General features: G+C 45.6%; 2 protein-coding genes across 2 annotated transcripts in view; one reads left to right on the top strand and one right to left on the bottom strand.

Annotated features, from left to right (window-relative positions):
* mau2 (MAU2 sister chromatid cohesion factor) overlaps window positions 1–8,456 on the bottom strand; it is a 64,528-nt gene extending 56,072 nt beyond the window's left edge. The window contains exon 1 of the mRNA XM_078198590.1: window positions 8,127–8,456. Coding sequence (XP_078054716.1) covers window positions 8,127–8,456 — 330 coding nt within the window. The remainder of the gene's footprint in view (window positions 1–8,126) is intronic.
* A 1,643-nt stretch (window positions 8,457–10,099) lies between these two features.
* On the top strand, window positions 10,100–22,916 carry ndufa13 (NADH:ubiquinone oxidoreductase subunit A13). The gene is made up of 5 exons (XM_078198801.1): window positions 10,100–10,229; window positions 14,102–14,180; window positions 15,937–16,008; window positions 19,436–19,505; window positions 22,677–22,916. The coding sequence occupies exons 1-5, from the start codon at window positions 10,136–10,138 to the stop codon at window positions 22,794–22,796; spliced, it is 435 nt and encodes a 144-aa protein (XP_078054927.1). The 5' UTR covers window positions 10,100–10,135; the 3' UTR covers window positions 22,797–22,916.
* Window positions 22,917–23,297: the final 381 nt, after the last annotated feature.

Genomic DNA, 23,297 nt, shown 5'->3' with positions numbered 1-23,297 from the left:
ACGGCGCAGAGTCGCTGAGCAGAAACTGATAGCCAAGTTCCGCACACACGAGGACGGCCTCAACCGGGATATTGGGTTCATGTCACACTATTTGTAACCCCCACTGAGTTTCACTGGCTGTCTTGTCTGGAGACAATACACATCTTTTTGGCCTGTCTTGATCCTCTCTCCACTCACGTTGTTTTGTTTCTTAAAGACTTGATTAGTTGTAAGTATTCGCATTCCAACCATTATTCATGTAAATTGAGTTTGTGTCTTTATATGCTCTGTTTGTGAACAGAATTCCCACTCACCTGAAGAAGGGGCTTGGAGCTCCGAAAGCTTGTGTGGCTTTTGCTACCAAATAAACCTGTTGGACTTTAACCTGGTGTTGTTAAACTTCTTACTTTATAAATAAGGGCATAGAATACAAAAGCAGGGAACTTATGATACAACTGTATAAACCACTGGCTCGACCTCAGTTGGAGTATTGCATCCACTTTTGGGCACCACACTTTAAGTTGAGGCATTAGAAACAGTGCAGGAAAGGTTTACGAGAATGGCTGCAAAAAGGTGGGAGAGAGAGACTAAGTGTGTTGCTTTTGTAGAAAGCCAGCATACACGCACATCATAGAATCCCCACATTGAAGAAGGAAGCTATTTGGCCCATCGAGTCTGCATCAACTCTCCAACAGAGCATCTTATCCAGGTCCACCACCTGTCTTATCCCTGTAACCTCTTGTATGTACCCTGCTAATCGCCCTAACCTACACATCTTGGGACGCTAAGAGGCAATTTAGCATGGCCAATCCACCTAACCTGCACTTCTTTGGACCGTGGGAGGAAACTGGAGCACCCGAAGGAAACCCAAGCAGACACGGGGAGAACATGCAAATTCCACACAGACAGTGACCCAAGACTAGAATCGAACCCGGGTCCCTGGTGCGGTGTGACAGCAGTGCTAACCACTGTGCCACCATACCGCCAAATAGCCTCCTTCTGTGATTCTATGATAAATGAGTTGGACAAAACTGCAGTGAATACTAAAATAAAAGCAAAATGCTGCAGATGCTGGAAATTTGAAATAAAAACAGAAAATGCTGGGAAAACCCAGCAGGTCTGGCAGCATCTGTGGAGAGAGAACCAGAGGTAATGTTTCGACTCCGTATGACTTTTGCTCTGAGCTGAACATATAGAGCTGCAATAAACATATAGTTTCACTCTGCTCACAAGCCCTTCAGACTTCCCGTTTCTAACATCAAGTCAGGAATACAATACTGGAACAGAATAAACAACAACTTGCATTTACCTAGCACCAACAATGTAGTAAAATTCCCCAAGGTGCTTCATCATAGAATCCCTACAGTGCAGAAGGAGGCCATTCGGCCCATCGAGTCTGCACTGACCACAATCCCACCCAGGCCCTACCCCCACATATTTTACCCGCTAATCCCTCTAACCTACGCATCTCAGGACTCTAAGGGGCAATTTTTAACCTGGCCAATCAACCAAACCTGCACATCTTTGGACTTCATAGGAGCATTCAACAAAATGTGACACTGAGCCACGCAAGATGATATTGGGTCAGGTGATTAAAAGCACAGAAAAAGGTCCTTCGGCCCACGGTGCCTGTGTCAGTCAAGACACACCACCCAACTATTTTAATCCCATTTTGCAGCACTTGGCCCATAGCTTTGGATGCCTCGGCATCGCAGGTGCACATCTGAATACTTCATAAATGTTATGAGGGTCCCACCTCCACCATCCTTTCAGGCAGTGAGTTCCATACTCCCCCCACCTTTTGAGTGAAAAAGGTTTTCCTCCTGCCCTTACCTTAATTCTATGCCCCTGAGCTCTGATCCCTTCACCAAGGATAAAAGTATCTTAAAGGAAGAGAGAAATAGATAGGCAAAGAACTTTAGAGAGGTAATTCCAGAGCTTAAGGCTTATGCAGTTGAAGATATAGCCACCAATCATGGAGCGATTAAAATCAGGAATGTAAAACAGACCATATTTGGAAGATGATTTCAAAAGTTTGCAGGCTTGGAAACAGTGATAGAGTTGGAGGCAGGGTGTGAAGCCATGGAGTGAAAGTTTTAATCATAATCTAATGGCAGCAACAAGATCACTGCTGTGCACTTATCCAGGATTAAAATCCTTGAAAATAGTTCCTGATGTGCTGAGATCTAGGAAACACAATACCTTCTTATTCAAAAATAAAAACAGGATTTGCTGAAACTTCAGCAAGTCCATAAAGGTGTGCAGAAATAAATGACAGGTCAAGGCTTGGGAGGAGTAGACCTCCAGCTAAAACTGAAGGACCTAATGCATATTTCCAACATTTTCTGTTTTTAATTTTATATATTTTTAATGATTGTCTTGTAAATTGGTTACCATTAAGTTAGATCAAGGCCTAAGCAGCTCACTCACCCCAGTGATACTCTACGGTATACTGCAAGAAGCTGCAGGCTTCCCTCCTGCACCATTTCATCATATGACAGCAATAACTGTCGTCATGTAGGCAAATTAACAGCAATTTCACACACAATGAGATTGCAGCAACAGCAATGAGATGAATGATAATCTAACTGGTTCCGGCTGAAGGAGGAATCTTGACTCAGATGCCATTCCTTCTTTGTCACTGGGTCAACACACTGGAATTCACTAAACATCTGCAGGTGAACCATCAACACAAAGGACTGCAGCAACTCAAGGAGAAAGTCACCACAATCTTCCCAGGGCAACAAACTGGAGACTTTCCAATATCACCTGCACCTGGAGAGCAAACTAATTTAAAATGTTTGGTCTAGGAACAAACTGGTCTACAAACTATTTTGCTTGGAAGGTGGTCTTTCCAAGTGGAGAACAAACATGATCATAGCAAGTCTAAAAACAGCTAAGGAACAGGCAACACATGGTAGCTATCTGTCAATGTAGCAGTTACGGCACTAGAGGACACTGCATCTGCTAAAGCTTTAACCTCCAAACAAACTCATAACTCTAATTAATTTATCAGACAGTATTGAGAGACAAAGTTTAAACAAAAGTTTTTAAAAGTATATTTAATAACCCAATGTCTGAATTTTGTCCAGGTGATATTCTGCCATGTTTATTATGTATAATACCGTGTAGTTTGATTTGATTTATCATTGTCACATGTATTAGTATGCAGTTTCCTGCGTGCTATATAGACAAAGCATACCGTCCATAGAGAAGGAAAGGAGAAGGTGCAGAATGTAGTGTTACAGTCATAGCTAGGGTGTAGCGAAAAATCAACTTAATGAGATGAGTCCATTCAAAAGTCTGGCAACAGGGAAGAAGCTGTTCTTGAGTCAGCTGGTACATGACATGTAATACTCAAGATTCAAGCTTAATTGCAGTATGCAGCGTAATAATAGTTATTTCTCACTTCTGAAGATGCAAGATGCACACACATGCACGTGTGCAGTGATAGCAGACCCATCTTGCACCAGTCTCAAAAATGCTGCAGACATCAACTTAACCAGCATCACTGCAACATGCAGCAACAGCCAGCAAAAGTGTTATAAGGATGAGCATTATACAGACTTTACATCACCAAACACTGAAACCACAAGTTGCAAAGCGAAAGCAGCAAAGTCTCATATCACCAATAGAAACCAAACTCAAATTACAAAATGCTGACAAGACTGTGAAAGCTGCACTGATCACACCAAAACAGAGGCTCACCATTGAAACACAAGGAGATTAAATTACAAATCCCAGTCCAACAGCTCAACGGATAAACATATTGTGGAATATAACATTAAGGAGGATAGGCCAGGTTCAATCCCTGGTGTGTTGAGATAGCAAATCAAACACACCAATGAAGTATCACAGCTGGATTTACTGGCCCAGATTAAGGGCGAGGGAAATAGATCAGTCAGGGTTCCCCACTGTACATCACGTTCTCGGGGAAATACCTGCCCAGCTCACACACAATGACTGTCTATTTGGCATTTGAAGGCTGCTGCTGCCAGGGAACCATTATCACATTGACTATATCTAAACATCATTGTTGGTTGGAACAATACTGATTATTGATAGTTGCAGTTAAAGTAAAATTATGCATAATCATTGCCAACCAACTTCAAATTTTCCAACAATACATTAATGGATTCATAAAAAAATACCTGGAAACGTAACTCAGTCTTACAATACACAAAAAAAAACCAGACCAGAAAAATTTGCCTTTAGCAAAAACAGTGATTTGATGTACAGACGTGTTAGTGAAGCTCCATCTCTCTGTGCTATGGACTTCTAGTTCATACTTTCAATCCTTACAGCAAGCTCTCGCTGTCAGATGTGATCAGTATAGGGGTTGGGGAGGAAAGAGACTTGGTATTTCCCCCACACAAAGTGAAAAATGGGGGTCTCCTCACACCACTCACAAATGGTGCAGAGCTAGATCTGCCTCACCAATCAGCTATCGACAGGGGATGTTACTGAGAGCCACAAGGATGCAAAGGGAAAGAAAAGATATAGCTCATGCTTTTTACTGTGCGGTAGCATTTTTCAGGATTTCTTTAATTACCACTCATACCTCTCCAAACCACCACATTCTTGCTTCAGAGGCTGATTATTGAATATTTTTCTATTCCTTGCTGAATATCTGTTGTCTATGATCTGCTCCGTGCTCTCATTGCTCTGCTGTGCCTCACATCTTCCATTCAGGCTTTTACCCTTTCACCATATTCTAAAAATGTCAGTTTGGCTCAATGCTGCCTGGCATTGGATAAGAGCTAGGAAACTATTTCACATTACCAGCTTCTGAACAGTGACTGTGTGAAGGTTTGTGGTCATTTTAAAAAGGTGGGAGGTGCTGAAATTTTCAGCAAAACAGCATAAATGCTGTTTTGGTGAAAATAGTACTTATATTTCAATGATGTTTTCTCACAATCAAACGTTGCAAACTGCTTCATTGTGTTAATTTATTTGAAGAGTGGGAACCATTATGTAGGCGAATATGACAGTTACTTTGTGGCAGTCATGGAATCAATGTCCAGTTAATCAGCCTTTGGGTGTGATTTAGGGAAAGGACAAGAGGCAAGGAAATTCTTCTTCAAAAAGCGCTTGAGGATCGGAAACATGGACAGTACCTTGTCTTAACATCTCAACCACAGAATCCCTTCAGTGCAGGAGGAGACCATTCGGCTCATCACGTCTGCACCGAACACCGAAAGAGCATCTCACCTAGGTCCACCCCCTGGTCACCGAGAACGTGCAACTTCACACAGTCACCCAAGGCCGGAATCAAACCAGGATCCCTGGCACTGTGAGGCAAACAGCGCTAATCACTGTGACACCATGCTGCCCTTATTTAGAATCTCATTCAGAACAAAGGAACCATCTGTCTCACCCAAACTGTACCCATGGATGAAATACTTAAGTGGAGTTTCCTGAGAGCATTAAGCCACATTAAGCCACTAATCTCCTGGGATGAGATCTCTTGGGAATAAGCAGTAAAAATGTCCATTCTTTTCCATTGGTACCTAAAGATACTATGTTGGATTCTCTTATTATGCTTGACCGAATTTGTACTAATTGACAGCAAAGCGATATACTTGCCCAAGGAGTAAATTGACAATTGTAACACTGTGATTTTAACCTCTAGTGAGGCACTGAGAGAATCAGAAGTTCAGAGAACAGCAACATTTATTTAACTGTTCTTGGAAACAAGAGGATGGCATAATGCCCCATGCATAGATGTATAATAAATTCTAAATAAGATTAGAATTTCTCTAATAATTGATCTTTAATTTGAGCCCTGCACTGGTTTAGAAACCCATGTAGAAACGCGTAATTAAGTAAACAGCAAACTTTTCAAAAATGGTCATGGATTTAATACCAACTGTACTGAGGAAAACCACATTGTGACATTCAGAATCTATTTTCTGCTTGAGACACTCATCATGACAGTAATGGAATATGCTTCAATTGCCTGGATGAGTGCCACTCCAGCAACACTCAAAGATCTTGACATCATCCAAGGCAAAGTAGCCCCTGGATCATCACCTGAAATGTTCACACCCTCCACCACTGAACCACCATGAATGCAGTGTGAACTATCTGCAAGATGCACTGCTGCAACTTGCCAAGGCTCCTTCAATAACATCCTCCAAACCTCTCATCTAAAAGAACAAGGACAGTTGGCACTTGGGACTGCCACTATCTGCAAGTTCCTGTCTTGAAAATATATCACCATTCCTTCCCCCATTGCAAAGTGAAAATCCAGAGTTTCCAAATCTAAAAGCACTGTGGAGCACCTTCATCAAACTGGGTACTGCAGCGGTTCAAGGTAGCGGCTCACCACCACCCTTCCAAAGGCAACTGGGGACAGGCAATCAATCTGACCTAGCCAGTAAAGCCCCGACCCTGTGAATAAGTCAATAAAGCAAAAGTAGATTTTTAAAATGCTGGGAGAATGCAATAGGATCTGACTTGCTGAGTATCATCAGCCTTTCTTGTGTTTACACTTGTTTACTTCCTTGTTCTTACTCTCAATGTTTTGCTTCATTTGTTTCTCTTGTTGCAATGAGGATGTAATATAATCTATTGCTACAAGCTCCACTTTTCTGTGCAGGCTAGTCTGGTTAACCTTTCGATTTGGGCTGAATGGCCTCCTCCTGCATTATTAAGATCCTAAGATTCTGTTCTCTGGGAGGTTTGTGGCACAGTGATAGCATCATAGAAATCATAGAAATCGTAGAAACCCTACAGTACAGAAAGAGGCCATTTGGCCCATCGAGTCTGCACCGACCACAATCCCACCCAGGCCCTACCCCCATATCCCTACATATTTTACCCGCTAATCCCTCTAATCTACACATCCCAGGACACTAAGGGGCAATTTTAGCATGGCCAATCAACCTAACCCGCACATCTTTGGACTGTGGGAGGAAACTGGAGCACCCAGAGGAAACCCACGCAGACACGAGGAGAATGTGCAAACTCCACACAGACAGTGACCCAAGCCGGGAATCGAACCCAGGTCATCGCATTAAGGCCAGAAGTTTCATGTTCTAGTTCTACTTCAGGATTGGACTGGATGGTCATGAAAAGTGCATTCATAATGCAGCCAAACAAGTTAGATATCAGCATGCAGAACCTTCCAGTACACCGGATAGCAAGTGGCAAGAGCGAGAGAGTTTCCTGATCAACAAATACTGCAAAAGACAATGGAAAACCACTGCAGTACTTTGCCAGGCATGACCATGGACCAGTCCTGGTCACCAACATCCTCTTTGGGCATGGTACCTGGAAGAGGAAGATTCAGTTCTATAGCTCTGACTGTAGAACTGTCATGCATAAACTAAACACAATTGATTACATGAACACTAAAAAAGAGATAGCAACATTACAGGAAATATGGAAGTGTTCAAAAACAGTCACAAACACATGCAGAGCTCTATTAAATTAAAAAAAATCAAGATACATCAATTTTTAAAACAAATTCTCACTCCACAACTTAAGCCTTGGCAGGTCTTATTTACAGAATGATGCAAATCTGACCTGCATCATTTCACTTCAATTCTACAATTTTCAGCATTGAACATTTCCTACAGTTATATAAAAAGAATCTGGAAGGGGGCAAAACCTAGCTGAAGCTTCAAGAATAACAGGTCCCAACTGAATCAGAATGTTTTCCTTTGGATGTCTGCTGACACAATAATTATTCCAGCTTCCCGATCAGCATTCACACCTCCAACAATATTGCCAAATGGTCATTGGTCGCATTGCAGTTTTTGTGATCTTGTTGCCTTTGCCTCCAAGTGAATGCACTTTGATGACAAAGACTTTGCATATGCTGCTTAATCTGCCGTGCCTTATCTGCATTTTATCTGCTTGCCCTGAACCACCATCCCTTTTTATTCTGTTACATTTGTTATAATCTGATCTTTTATAACTGGGAGCTTCTTTTGTCTGTCGTTTCATGAACTTGTTTCAGGGGAAATCTAACCCTCCCTCCCATTGCCTTGCTGCTGCCCTGGGGATGCCCACACAGTGGGTAGAGGAGGGAATGGTTTCAGGCAGATTGTTTATCCCCCCCTCCCTCAGCCTCGGGCTCCTATTGTGAAGCTCTGCCACCAGAGTGCAGCCCAGCCTCCCTCTCCCGCCGCTCAGCTCACCGCCTTTTCCAGATGCGAGCGGGCCTGCTCGGTGTTCTTGGTGTGGTGGTAGAGGACACTGCCGAGCTGGAGATGGGTGCGGGCCTCGATGCGCTGCGACGGCTTGAACTGGAAGACGGCCTGCAGGCAGTGCACACACAGCTTGATCTTGGGCGGGCTGGCCGTGCGGAAGTTCTCGGCGAAGCCCAGCAGCGCCAGGTACCAGGCGTCCGTGTACTGAGGCGGCTGCTGGGGCGGCTGAGGCTGGGGCTGCGCCTGGGGCTGTGGCTGCTGCTGCTGAGGGCCGCTAGCGCCAACCGCCGCCATCTTACCCGCATCCGCCACGAACATCGCGAGAGGCTGCGGGGCCGGCGAGAACTGGGGCGGGGTCTGAGAGAAGGGGGCGGGGCCTGTGAGGAGAGGGGCGGGGCCTGTGAGGAGAGGGGGGTGGTCATACGGGAAGGGCGGAGCATGAACCTGAGGGGCGGGGAAAGAATGGGCGTGCCTTGTGGAGGAGGCGTGGTCGAGGCGCGAGGGGACAGGCGGAGGAGGCGTGGATTGGCCGAGAGGGGGGTGTGGCTTGGAAATGGGGCGGGGCCTACATCATGGGGCGGGAACTGGAGGGTGGGGCGGGGCCTGAGAACCCATTACGTCACAAGGAAGCAGCTGCTGTGAAAAAGCCTTTAGTAACACAAGGCAGCAACAGTGGCTTGTCATTGTCAACACATCCCAGCAACAGATAGCACAGTCATTTACTTACAGAGCTCCACCACTACTCTGGCTGCCACAGCAGGCTCCTAAGAAATTTATTCCTGTCTTGATTTGGTCCAATGATTTATATTCTGTGTACAATCTATTGCATTTCCTTTAATTCTGTATTTGCTTTTCCTTTCGTCTGCTATGGAAACTGGAATTTTTAATAAATTCAATTTCAAATATGTTAGTTCAGCTGTTGGGAATTCTGTGGCCAGCAGCTTGCCTCCTGACTCTTCCCAAGCCTGTCCAAGGCACAAGTCAGGAGTGTGATGGAAAACTCTTCCCTTGCCCGGCTGAGTGCAACTCCAACTACACACACTCAAGAAGCCCAACAACATCCAGGACAAATACCACATCCACTAAAATAAACATTCACTCACTCCACCACCCACCTGACATGGTGATGACAGTGGTTAGTATTAGAATGTAACCGGTGATAACATTGGATCTGTTGTAATGTGACCAATGATGACAAGTTGTAAGGGTCAGCTGACCAGTTGTAAGGGTCAGCTGACCCAGTAAATCATATAACCAATGACAGAATGATATGATGATCAGCTGACTCCATGCAAATAAGAACCTGTTGGGAATTGTTAAATGGCTTGGAATGGCCCATGGTGAGGCCTCAAGTTTGGAGTAATGAACTGCTTTTATTAAACCTTTTCTTTGATTTATAAGTTGGAGTAAGTTTTGTTATATTTTTACTGTCTACACTGGAAGAGTTCCTCCTGGATGACCAGTTAGCACTGTTGCCTCACAGTGCCAGGGACATGGGTTCGATCACCTGCTAGGGTCACTGCCTGTGCAGTCTTTAAACTTTAAGACAATCCTGAAGTCCTATCATATATTAGCTGATCTTTCTCTTCTGTAATTGCAACACTATATTCTGCATCTATCATTTCCTTCTCCCCAATGTACTCTATGAATTGTATGCTTTGTCTGTATAGTGCGCAAGAAACAATATTTTTTCCTGTATCAAAATACATGTGACAATAATAAATCAAATTAAATTTATTTGAAATAAATATTCATTGATTTCTGTCTTCAGAATCAAATGGTTGCTAGTTCCCATAAAAGGCAAAACAGATACCAGATTAAATGAAATGCAATAGATTATGAATCACTGGACCAAATAAAAAGAGGAATAAACTTGGTGCGACTCTGCTTTAAATGGTAATGAATGGATGATTGACAGCTTGTTGGGAGGGGGTAGCCAATCAGAATTGGGGAGGGTGGGACTTCCGGTGAGCCGGGCCGGAAGTTGAGGTGAGAAGATGGCGACCATCAAGGTGAAGCAGGACTTACCTCCTCCAGGGGGCTATGGACCTGTGGATTACAAGAGGAACCTCCCCAGGAGGGGGCTGTCAGGTAAGATGGAGAAAGAAGCATCTTAACTTTTGAATCAACCTGGTTTTCTCGCAATGAATGGGAGAAATGTAGAGGAGTAGAGGGACCTTGGGTTGCCACAGACAGGTGGATGAGGATGACTCCAAAGGCATACAGATTATCCACCTTTATTGTTTGAGACTTCGAGTACAAGAGTAGGGAGGTTATGCCACTATATTCTTCTAATACTGCTTCTGTGTTTTAATGCCCACCCTGGTCCGAGGGTCTCCTTATTTCAAAAAGGGGTGGCACGGTGTCACAGTGGTCAGTACTGCTGCTGTCTCACAGCGCCAGGGACCCGGGTTCAGTTCCGGCCTCGGGTGACTGTGTGGAGTTTGCACATTCTCCCTGTGTCTGTGTGGGTTTCCTCCGGGTGCTCCGGTTTCCTCCCACAGTCCAAAGATGTGCAAGTTAGGTGGATTGGCCATGCTAAATTGCCCCTTGGTGTTAGGGGGACTAGCTAGGATAAATATGTTGGGCCTGGGTGGGATTGTGGCCGGTGCAGACTTGATGGACCAAATGGCCGCCTTCTGCACTGTAGTGATTCTATGAAAAAGGATATAGTTGTGTCAGAAGAGGTTCCAGGAAGGTTTGCTGAACTCATTCTGGTGTATGAAGAAGTTGGGCCTATACCTATTGAAGTTTAGAAGAATGAGACATGATCTTATTCATAGAATTGTTACCATAGAATCCATCCCATACAGATAGAGGCCATTCAGTCCATCGAGTCTGCACTGACTCTCTGAAAGAGCATCTTACCCAGACCGACCCCTCTGCCTTATCCCTGTAAACCCACACATTTGCCACGTAACCTATGCATTTTTGGATACCAAAGGGCAATTTAGCATAGCCAATCTACCTAATCCGCATAAAAGCAAATTACTGTGGATGCTAGAATCTGAAACAAAAACAGAAATTGCTGAAAAATCTCAGATGCTGTCAGGCCTGCTGTGAGAGAATGAAACGAATGTTTTGAGTCTGGATGACACCTTTTGTCAGAGCATCCAGACCGGAAATCATAGAAACCCTACAGTGCAGAAGGAGGCCATTCAGCCCATCAAGTCTGCAGCGACAACAATCTGACTCAGGCCCTAGCGCCATAATCGTATGTATTTACCCTGCTAAAATCCTCCTAACCTACACATCCTGGGACAATAAGGGGCAATTTAGCATGGCCAATGCATGTTAGCTCTGTTCTCTCATCACACGGATGCTGTAAGACCACCTAACCGGCACATAGATCATAGAATCCTGCAGTGCAGAAGGAGGCCATTCGGCCCATCGAGTCTGCACCGACCACAATCCCACCCAGGCCCTATCTCCATAAACCTAGCTAGTCCCCCTGATACTAAAGGACAATTTAGCATGGCCAATCAACTTAACCAGCACATCTTTGGAGTGTGGGAGGAAATCGGAGCACCCGGAGGAAACCCACGCAGACACGGAGAGAATGTGCAAACTCCACACAGACAGTGACCCAAGCCGGGAACCAAACCCGGGCCCCTGGTGCTGTGAGGCAGCAATGCTAACCACTGTGCCATCGTGCTGCACATCTTTGGAGTGTGAGAAGAAACCAGAGCACCCAGAGGAAAACTGCACAGACATGGGAGAATGTGCAGACTCCACACAGCCTGTCATCCAAGGCCAGAATCAAGCCCGGCTCCCTGGTGCTGTGAGGCAGCAGTGCTAACCACTGTGCCAAATGAGTCATTTGGCCCATCATGTCTACATTGGCTCTCCAATTGCGCATTATGATTTCGTGCCTTTTCCCTGAATTCAATTAATCATATAATTCCCTCTTAAGTGCCCTGATTGAACTTGCCTGTACTACACTGCCAAGCAGTGCATTCCAGACCTGAACCACTTGCTGTGTGAAAATGTATTTTCTCGCATTGCATGAGCTGCTTTTGCAAATCACTTTAAATCTGCACACTCTCACTCTTGATCCTTTTATGAATTTACAGTTTCTCCCTGTCTTACTGAAACATGTAAGATCCTGAGGGGCTTGATAGTGTGGTTCATGGGAGGATGTTTCCTCTTGTGGGGGGGAGGCCAGAATGAGCAGACACAGTTTAAAAATAAGAGGCCTCATTTTTAAGGTAGAGATGGGGAGAATATTTTTTCCCCCGAGGGTCATCAGCATATGGAATTCTCTTACACAGAAAGCAGTGGCGACTGGGTCATTGAATTTATTTAAGGCAGAGTAAGATGGGATTTTGATAGACAATGGAGCCTAGGGTTAAGGGGGACCAGATAGGAATGTGGAGTTCAGGCCGCAATCTGATCAACCAGATTTTATCAAATGGCGGAGTAGGCTCTAATGGGCCGAATGGCCTATTTATGCTCCTCAGTCATGTGTTTGATACATATAAGCATAAAAAGTCTTGCTACAATTGCACAGTGCTTTGGTGAAACCACCTCCGGAATACTGTGTTCAGTTTTGCTTTCCATTTTCAAGGAGGTGGTACAGCGAAGGTTGGCTAAATTGGTCCCTGGGATTGATGCATCTCTATGTCATGAGGTTGAGTAAATTGGGTCTGTAGTCGCTGGAGTTCAGAAGAATGAGAGGCTAAATAATTGAAACGTACAAGATGCTGATGGAGGGCTGGATAGGGTAGATGCAGAGGCATTGTTTCAGGAGAACTAAAATACGTGCACAGTTCCAAGATAAGAGGGTGATCATTTAGGTCCGAGATGGGTAGAAATTACTTCACTCAAAGAGTTGTGAATGTTTGGAATTGTGGTTGTGGAATCTCCATGTTGAATTAATTTAAGGCTGGATAGCAGTTTTTTGGTCCCTCGGAATCAAGTTATCAGGAGAGAAATTGGAGTTAACCCAAGACCAAGTACGATCCTGTTGAATGGCTGAGCAGGCTCAGCAGGCCATTTGGTTTACTGCTGCTCCCTCTTATGTTCTTTGTCCTAGTCCTGAATTTGCATCTTTCTCTTTCTTTTTCGTTTCCCCTCTTGACCTCTGAACTCACCTTGTTCTCGAGACCCACTCCCTGTTTACTCAATCTGATTCCAACTAAATCGCTGATCACCCAACTTACTACTTATGCCACTAAAAACAGTCTCTTTCTTCCAGTGTTGTCCCTCTCTCTAACTCTGCCATCATCATCCCTTTTCTCCAAAAAAACTCTTGACATCACCATGCTAGCAAATTACTGTCCCATCTCCCCAACTTCCGTCCCTCTCAAGTCCCTGAATATGTTGTAGCATCACAAGTCACAGCGCCAGGGACCTGGGTTCGATTCCGCCCTTGGGTGACTGTCTGTGTGGAGTTTCCTCCCACACTCCAAAGATGTGCGGATTAGGTGCTTTGGCCATGCTAAATTGCCCCTTAGTATCCCAGGATGCGTAGGATAGAGGGATTAGTGGGGTAAATATGTGGGATTACGGGGATAGGGCCTGGGTGGGATTGAGGTCGGTGCAGACTCGATGGGCCAAATGGCCTCCTTCTGCACTTGCTTATGATTCGTTCTCCTTCTGTACTTGCTTAAAACCTGTTAAACGTCAAACCTGTTTTAATTCAGAGAAAGTTCATCAACCTGAAATATTGGCCGGAATTTTCCAGCCATTCATGCTGGCAGGATTTCCTGGTCCCACCGACAGCCCAACCCCACTGCCCCGGGGGTGGGGGTTGCATTCAGTGGGGAAACCCCCATTGACAATGGCGGGACCAGAACGTTCTGCTGCTGGCCATTGGCACGCCACCACTGCTGCTGTGGAACACGCGGCTGGGTGCGTGAAAAATCCTGCCCATTAACCCTCGTCTCTCTACAGATGCTCAGACATTTCTGTACTTTCTTTTTCCACACTGCCATCACCATCTGTGTGTTTATACCCGAAAGGTTATAGCATGTTTGCGATTGGAATTGGAACTTTGCTCTTTGGATACTGGAAGTTGTTCAGGTGGAACAGGGAGAGAAGGTATGTCGTGCGCTTGGTGCCTGGGATGGTTTATTCTTGGCTTGATTAATTTTAAGAGTTAAAACTTAGCCCTGTATTTTGCCTGAACATTAGTTTTGGAGAAGCATTCTGAAAGCTTCACACACCCTCAGTGTCTCTGATTTTTCTTTCAGTGTGTGCTGTTTGTCGATTGCAGCCAGGGCACTGATTGCAGTCAATGTCTCGGCTAGGGAGTAAGGAAAGGTTGGCGGGGTGGGGTGGTGGGGGGGGTCTAATTGGATAGCAGTCACACGTGCGATGGGCTGAATGGTCTGCTGCGCTGTAAGGTTCTGTGAAGTCACAACTCTGACAGCTCACTGGTGACCTCTCCTGGAAAATGTGCACAAGCACAGGATGGTCTGCCTCTGTGCCGTCCGTTCAACGAAGTCCACTAACTGGAGTGGGAAATGCAGCTCGGCAGCTTGTGGCTGATGTTCTGCCCTCTGGTGGAAGTCAGAAGCTAAATCTTCAATATAATTTTCTCCATAGGTTTCTCCATCTGAGCCACTTAATTTTCAAATAACTGTTTATCTCCCTTTTTGAAAGACATTATAGATGCTACTTCTTCAAGCACAGTTTATAAGAGAGAATTCCACATTCTAACCTCCCCCAATTGATTTTGGGATTATTTGACCATTTGTGCCCACGTTACTGTCACACTGATCAGGGGATTATTCATTTTATCAAAATAGTTTATAATCTCAAAGACCACACCAACTTCAAAGAGCAAAGAAAATTACAGCACAGGAACAGGCCCTTTGGCCCTCCAAGCCTGCAGCGACCATGCTGCCCGACTGAACTAAAATCCCCTACCCTTCTGAGGACCATATCCCTCTATTCCTATCCTATTCATGTATTTGTCAAGACACCCCTTTAAAAGTCACTATCGTATCCGCTTCCACTGCCTCCTCCGGCCGCGAGTTCCAGGCACCTACCACCCTCTGTGTAAAAAAAAAAACTTGCCTCGTACATCTCCTTTAAACTTTGCCCCTCGCACCTTAAACCTGTGCCCCCTAGTAATTGATGTTTCCGTCCTGGGAAAAAGCTTCTGACTATCCACTCTGTCCATGCCCCTTATAATCTTGTAGACTTCTATCAGGTCGCCCCTCAAACTCCGTTGCTCCAGTGAGAACAAACCAAGTTTCTCCAACCTCTCCTCATAACTAATGCCCTCCATACCAGGCAACATCCTGGTAAATCTTTTCCGTACCCTCTCCAAAGCCTCCACATCCTTCTGGTAGTGTGGCGACCAGAATTGAACACTATATTCCAAGTGCGGCCTAACTAAGGTTCTATAAAGCTGCAACATGACTTGCCAATTCTTAAACTCAATACCCCGGCTGGTGAAGGCAAGCATGCCCTATGCCTTCTTGACTACCCTCTCCACCTGCGTTGCCACTTAGTGACCTGTGTACCTGTGAAAGGAAAAGCCCTAACTTTTAATCTCTTCATAACTATTTCCTACATTACTACAATGACTTCACTTCAAAAGTGCTTCATTGGCTGTAAAACATTTGGGATATTCTGAGGTTCTGAAAGATGTTTTAACAGTGCAAGTTCTTTCTTCTTTTTCCTGCCATGTCATCCCGATAGTGATATCTGCATCCTTTTATATTTCTTTCCACAATGAGAGATGACTTTCTGTTTTCATTAACCAGTTTTAATGTTTGGTTTTGCAAATCTTTCTTCTGCATTCATCTGTGGTCACCAATTTCCTGTTTGGTGTATTTTTTTCTAGGCGCCTTCAGATGGAAGATATGGAAGCCCGTGTAGCATTGCTACCTCTGCTGCATGCTGAGCAGGATAGGAGGCAAGTGTGAGAGGGGTCGCAAAGCATGTTTTAGTGTGGAGATGCACCTGGTTAGAACCACAAAATGTAATTAGTGTTAAGTAAGCGCAAGTCTGGATCAGTTGGAGTCTAGTTAAATTAACACAGGGCAGCACGGTGGCACAGTGGTTAGCACTGCTGCCTCACAGCGCCAGGGACCCAGGTTCGATTCCGGTCTTGGGTGGCTGTCTGTGTGGAGTGTGCACGTTCTCCCCGTGTCTGCGTGGGTTTCCTCCGGGTGCTCCGGTTTTCTCCCACAGTCCAAAGATGTGCGGGCTAGGTTGATTGGCCATTCCAAATTGCCCTTTAGTGTCCTGGGATGCATAGGTTAGAGGGATTAGGGGGTAAATATATGGGGATAGGGCCTGGGTGGGATTATGGTTGGTGCAGACTCGATGAGCTGAATGGCCTCTTTCTGCACTGTAGGATTCTATGATTCTAACACAGGGCAGCACGGTGGCACAGTGGTTAGCACTGCTGCTTCACGTCGCCAGGGACCCGGGTTCAATTCTGGCCTTGGGTGACTGCCTGTGTGGAGTCTGCACGTTCTCCCCATGTCTGCGTGGGTTTCCTCGGGGTGCTCCGGTTTCCTCCCACAATCCAGAGATGTGCAGGTTAGGTGGATTGGCCATGCTAAATTGTCCTTAGTGTCCAAAGATTTGTAGGTTAGGCGGATTAGTGGGGTAAATACATGGGGTTATAGGGATAGATGGTCTCTCAGAGAGTCAGGCCAGCTTCTGCACTGTAGGTTTCTCTGATATGATTGTTAAGTAAATGCAAACTCGGGTCAGTGAGAGTCTAATTATTATTGCTTTGGAGATTTTGGCTTGTCAATTGTAGGTTGTAGCTCAGAATCACCAAGCGTTTTATATTACAAGGCTATAAAATATGCATTTCTTGTAAATGTCTCACTTTGTCAATTATAGCATTATTTCTCTGAAACAGCAGATTGTGTGGTACAATAAGCAATGCAATGCGAGGCTATGGGGGCCTAAGTAAAACTTTTCAAAGTTGTTCTCACTGGATGCAGCAGATTTCTCGATAGATGTAGGATGATGAACTGTGGCACAGTCTAAGCGCACGGCGACTTAGTTACTCAAAGCCCTGCTTCCCAGATGGTCTGATTAATGGGCAGTCATCTTTGCTTTAACTGTCACCTGAGTGAGGAGATAAGATCAGTTCCACAGAGCATTGCTGGGAGCCTGGAAAGGTTTATCAGAAGAAGTGGCCGAGGCAGAGACAAATGCACCTTTTTGTGGGGAAAAGTGGATGAATGGGTGATGAATTTTGGGAGGACGAACAGTGCAAGGGAATACACTGTGAATGGTAGGGTGCCAGGAAGTACAGAGGACTGTTTGTGTGCATTTCTGTAGATCCATGAAGACAGCGGGACAGGTAGATAAGGTGGTGAAGAAGGGATAGGGGATACTTGCCTTTTCTAACCGAGGTATAGAATATAAGGGCAGGGAGGTTATGACGGAGCTGTACAAAATGGTCAGTAGGCCGCAGCTAGAGCACCGTGTGCAGTTCTGGTCACCACATTATAGGGAGGTTGTGATTGCACTAGAGAGGGTGCAGAGGGGATTCACCAGGATGTTGCCTGGGCTGGAGCATTTCAGCTCTGAACAGAGGCTGGTTAGGCTGGGGTTGTTTTCCTTGGAGCAGAGAAGGCTGATTGAGGTGTACAAAATTAAGAGGGACATAGATAGGAAGAAACTGTTCCTGTTATTAGAGGGGTCAATAACCAGGGGGCATAGATTTAAGGTGCATGCAGGAGATTTAGAGGGGATTTGAGGAAAGCGTTTTCACCCAGAGGGTGGTGGGAATCTGGAACTGGCTGTCTAAAAGGGCGGGAACTCTCAACATTTAAGAAGCTTTTGGATGAGTACTTGAAACGTCATAGCACACAAGGCTACGGACCAAGTGCTGGAAAATGGGATTAGGGTAGATAGGTGTTTGATGGCTGGCACAAACTTGCTGGACCAAAGGGCCTCTCTTGCTGCTGTAAAACTCTATGACTCTAATATTTTAAACAGATAAAGAGATGGACTGTGAGGAGAGAGCAGATCATTGGGATCAGTTTTGATTTGATCTAGCAAAATGGTGATGAACAGACCTTCCTCTTGCTGAGCTGTGGTCTTCTAGGATCCCCCCCCCCCCACCCCCGGAGAGGTCTGAATGGCCTCACTCTTCCATATCTAGGAGTGACCTTCCACCCACAGGTGAATGCAGTAATATTACTAAGTAGAATCTATAATAATCCTCATTTTTGTCTGCCTGAACTGTTTTGATTGGTCACTTTAAGCAGTGTGGCTGGTTTAGAAGCTGGTGCATGAAGAGACTGGAGCTTGGTGATATATGTGCAACGTCCAAGGGTTGTTGGTGGCGGCTCTGGTATGGGGGTGGATGGAGGGTATTGACTGAGAACGAAAGCAGAAAGTAATGGGAGCCTGTCAACAAAGTTACCCTGGCTGGAGATATTGTTTCCTTGATTTGATTTATTATTGTCACATATATTGGGATATAGTGAAAAGTATTGTTTCTTGCGTGCTATACAGACAAAACATACTGTACATTGAGTACATAGGGTAAAAGGGAAGGAGAGGGTGCAGGATATAATACAGTTACAGATAGGGTGTGGAGAAAGATTAACTTAATATATGGTAGGTCCATTTAAAAGTCTGATGGCAGCAGAGAAGAATCATAGTGAAGCACAGTGGAGCTGTGAAGCACAGTGGTTAGCACTGCTGCTTCACAGCTCCAGGGACCTGGGTTCGATTCCCGGCTCGGGTCACTGTCTGTGTGGAGTTTGCACATTCTCCTCGTGTATGCGTGGGTTTGCTCCGGGTGCTCCGGTTTCCTCCCACAGTCCAAAGATGTGCGGGTTAGGTCGATTGGCCATGATAAAATTGCCCCTTAGTGTCCTGGGATGCGTAGGTTAGAGGGATTAGCGGGTAAATATGTAGGAATATGGGGGTAGGGCCTGGGTGGGATTGTGGTCAGTGCAGACTCGATGGGCCCAATGGCCTCTCCCTGCACTATAGGGTTTCTATGATTCATACAGTGCAGAAGAGGCCCTAATGTTATTTCTGAACCTGAATCCTAAACTGCGGCTGTGTCATCGAAAGATTGGTAGTTGGGAAGCTGTTTTCTCCGATGACTATTTTTTTAAAAAAAAGTCACATGGCCAGACTCTCGCGTTCGCTTTAATATTTCTGGGCCTGTTTTTATGCACAGGCATCTTTATGTAGCATTTTCCAGAATGAAAAGTTTAGATTCTGTCAAAAATGACAATGCTGATTTGACGGCAGATGTTTCTGTGTCTCTGTGAATATAAAAAAACTTTGTTGAAATTTGTCATTCTGTTCTGCCTTTCTTTTCCTTGATGCTTTGTTCCTTTTTTTTTAAGGAATCTGCGTCTCCTACGGGAGAATCTTGAGGAAGAAGCTAAAATTATGAAGGATGTTCCAGGCTGGAAGGTAATTTCAAGTGTTTGCACTTCTTTGTAACAGTCCAAAGATGTGCAGGTGAGGTAGATTGGCCGTGTTAAATTGGCCCTTAGTGTCCCAAGATGTGTAGATTAGGGGGATTACAAAGAACAATACAGCACAGGAACAGGCCCTTCGGCCCTCCAAGCCCGCGCCGCTCCCCGGTCCAGGATTGAATCCTGAATCCAGGATCCCCGCCCAATTTTCCAGCCTATCTACATACTAATATCCTATCCACCGAGCTGTCCCTCACAGCTACGATGCTTTGTTCATCACAACCTATTAACTCACCCCCACCCCCCCATTCCAGACCATGTGATCTCCAGGGAGAGGCGAAAACCCAGAGTGAAAACCCCAGGGCCAATATGGGGAAAAGAAAATCTGGGAAATTCCTCTCCGACCCCCTGAGGCGATCGAAACGAGTCCAGGAGATCACACTGGCCCTGATCAGAAAATGCTTCCCAACCCTATTCATTTCCACTTCTGCTTTACGAACACCATCTGAATTCCCTGCCCTCGAGACAGGTTCCCAACTATCTGCAGTCTCGCTCTGTACTGGCACCAGCAAGATGATCATAGAATGAAGCCTTGAAACGAGAAACAAAGATCAATTAGCCCGCGCCGCTCCCTGGTCCAAACTAGACCACTCTTTTGTATCCCTCCATTCCCACTCCGTTCATATAGCTGTCTAGATAAGTCTTAAACGTTCCCAGTGTGTCCGCCTCCACCACCTTGCCCGGCAACACATTCCAGGCCCCCACGACCCTCTGTGTGAAATATGTCCTTCTGATATCTGTGTTAAACCTCCCCCCCCCTTCACCTTGAACCTATGACCCCTCGTGAACGTCACCACCGACCCGGGGAAAAGCTTCCCACCGTTCACCCTATCTATGCCTTTCATAATTTTATACACCTCTATTAAGTCTCCCCTCATCCTCCGTCTTTCCAAGGAGAACAACCCCAGTTTCCCCAATCTCTCCTCATAACCAAGCCCCTCCATACCAGGCAACATCCTGGTAAACCTCCTCTGTACTCTCTCCAAAGCCTCCACGTCCTTCTGGTAGTGTGGCGACCAGAACTGGACGCAGTATTCCAAATGCGGCCGAACCAACGTTCTATACATCTGCAACATCAGACCCCAACTTTTATACTCTATGCCCCGTCCTATAAAGGCAAGCATGCCATATGCCTTCTTCACCACCTTCTCCACCTGTGACGTCACCTTCAAAGATCTGTGGACTTGCACACCCAGGTCCCTCTGCGTCTCTACACCCTTTATGGTTCTTCCATTTATCGTGTAGCTCCTCCCTACATTATTCCCACCAAAATGCATCACTTCGCATTTATCAGGATTGAACTCCATCTGCCATTAGCGGAGTAAATATGTGGAGTGGGCTTGGGTGCGATGCTCTGTCGGAGAGTCGGTGCAGACGTGATTGGTCGAATAGCCTCCTGCACCATAGGGATTTTATGAACTTTTTAACCTTGTTTTTATTTATTCTTGGGGTATAGGCATCACTCGCAAGGCCAGCATTTAGTACCCATCCCTGATTGCCCTCAAGAAGGTAGTTGTGAACTGCAGTCCATGTGCTGTAGGTACAGCCCCAGTGCTGTTAGGGAAGAATTTCCAGGATTTTGGCCCAGTGACAGGAAAGAAATGGGCAATATATTTCCAAGTCAGGACTGTGTGTAATTTGGAGAGAACTTCGAGGAGGTGGTGGTGTTACCTTTCGAGTTACTGCAGTGCATCTTGTAGATGGTACATACTGCTGCCATGTGCGTTGGAGGGAGTGGATGGATGTTTAAGGTGATGGATGGGGTGCCAATCAAGTGGGCTGTTTTGTCCTGGATGTTGACCTCGCATGTGAGCAGCTCCAAGTGGAAAGCATTTTTATCATGTTCCCGACTTGGGTGGGGTCGCAGGTTTGGTGCTTGATGCTAGTTCTGGGACTAAACCAACCCAGAGGGGTGCAGTGTAAACTTTCTCTGTATGTTGACTGTAACAGTCACATGTAGTTAGCCTTGTGACTCTCAAACCCATCCCAAAAATCATGAACCGACAGCCCCAAAGTAATTGGTAGGTCGGGTTGATCGAAGAATGGGAAATGGAGGCAAAGTCTTAGATTGAAGAAGTACAGGACGATCTGGAGTTAGGTCTGCAGGAAGTTGCTGAAGCAAACTGACTGATGGTTGACATATAGAATCCCTACAGTGCAGGAGGCCATTCACCCCATCTAGCCTGCACTGACAACAATCCCACGTATTTACCCCACTAATCCGCCTGACATTAAGGGGCAGTTTAGCATGGCCAATCAACCTAACCTGCACATTTTTGGAGTGTCGGAGGAAACCCACGCAGACTCGGGGAGAATGTGCCATCTCCACACAGACAGTCACCCATGGCCGGAATCGAACCCGGGTCCCTGGTGCTGTGAGGGAGCAGTGCTAACCACTGTGCTGCTTGAAGTAGTGGAAGCAACAAACATGAGTATCGTAGTAACAAGAATGAGGCCATTCAATCACGCGCCTCTGTCTTTCAGTTAGATTCTGGCTGACCAGTAACTTGATTCATTATCTTTATATTCCTTGATACAAGCAAACACATTTGCTCCTGATGAGTCTTATTTTAAGACTGCGCCTCCTTGTTTATAACTTTCCTCTGCGCGTTTTAAACATCTGAATTAGATTGTGTCTCAATCTTCTAAGCTAGAGGGGGATATAAGCTTGGTTCATTCAGTTTATTTATTAGTCACAAGTAAGGCTTGCACTGCAATGAAGTTACTGTGAAGTTCCCCTAGTCGCCACACTCCGGTTCCTGTTCGGGTCAACGCACCGAACCATCACATCTTTCAGACCGTGGAAGGAAACCGGAGCACCCGGAGGAAACCCACGCAGACACGGGGAGAACGTGCAAACTCTGCACAGACAGTGACCCAAGCCGGGAATCGAACCCGGGTCCCTGGCGCTGTGAGACAGCAGTGCTAACTACCGCGCTGCCCAAGCTGTCCTCGTAAGTTGATCCTTGGTGTACTGTTTTGGTGAATCGCTGCTGCACTCCCTCCAAGGCTGCCATACACTTGCAGTTTGATTTGAAGAGGGGAGTGGAGTGCGGGGAGTTTGATTTTGATGTACGTAACGCTGTGGTTGTGTCTTCTGTTGCAGGTTGGTGAGAGTGTTTACAGCACTGATCGCTGGTCCACGCCTTCGGTGGAGGAGCTGTATAATCTACGACCCAAGGAGGAATTTCTCCGAGCAAAGATCGGATTCCAGTGGTACGTGTGAGTGCCGAGTGAGGACTTTAACCAAGGGTCTGACCTTTGCTTCCCTAAAGGTCACCTTCGCAAGAACTCTCGTTTCAAGTGTGGCATTGTTAATAAAACTGATGTGTGTATTTGGAAGCTGCTTTTTGGGTTTTTTTTTGCCTTCATTTTGCATAATATTGAGAAATTGGTTTAATCTGTGTAAAAGGGAAGGAAGAAAAACTTGTGCCTTTTATCACATCAGGAAACCCCCAGTGTTTTACAGTCAATGAAGTACTTTTTTGGTATGTAGTCATGGATGAAATATCTCAAATGTGGCAGCAAGATTGCACACAGCAAACTCCCACAATTAGTAATGTGAGAATGACCAGATAATCTATATTCCAGTGATGTTGATTGAGGGGTAATTATTGGCCAGGATGCTGGGGTAAATGCACCCCCCTACACCCCCCCGGTTTTTCTTGTAGCCCCACGGAATCTTAACATCCATGTCAGACAGGACTTTGGCTTAATGTCTCATCTG

Source organism: Mustelus asterias, chromosome 26 (genome assembly GCF_964213995.1).
Source record: "Mustelus asterias chromosome 26, sMusAst1.hap1.1, whole genome shotgun sequence".
Lineage (NCBI taxonomy): Eukaryota > Metazoa > Chordata > Chondrichthyes > Carcharhiniformes > Triakidae > Mustelus > Mustelus asterias.
This window is presented reverse-complemented; position numbering and strand designations above follow the sequence as displayed.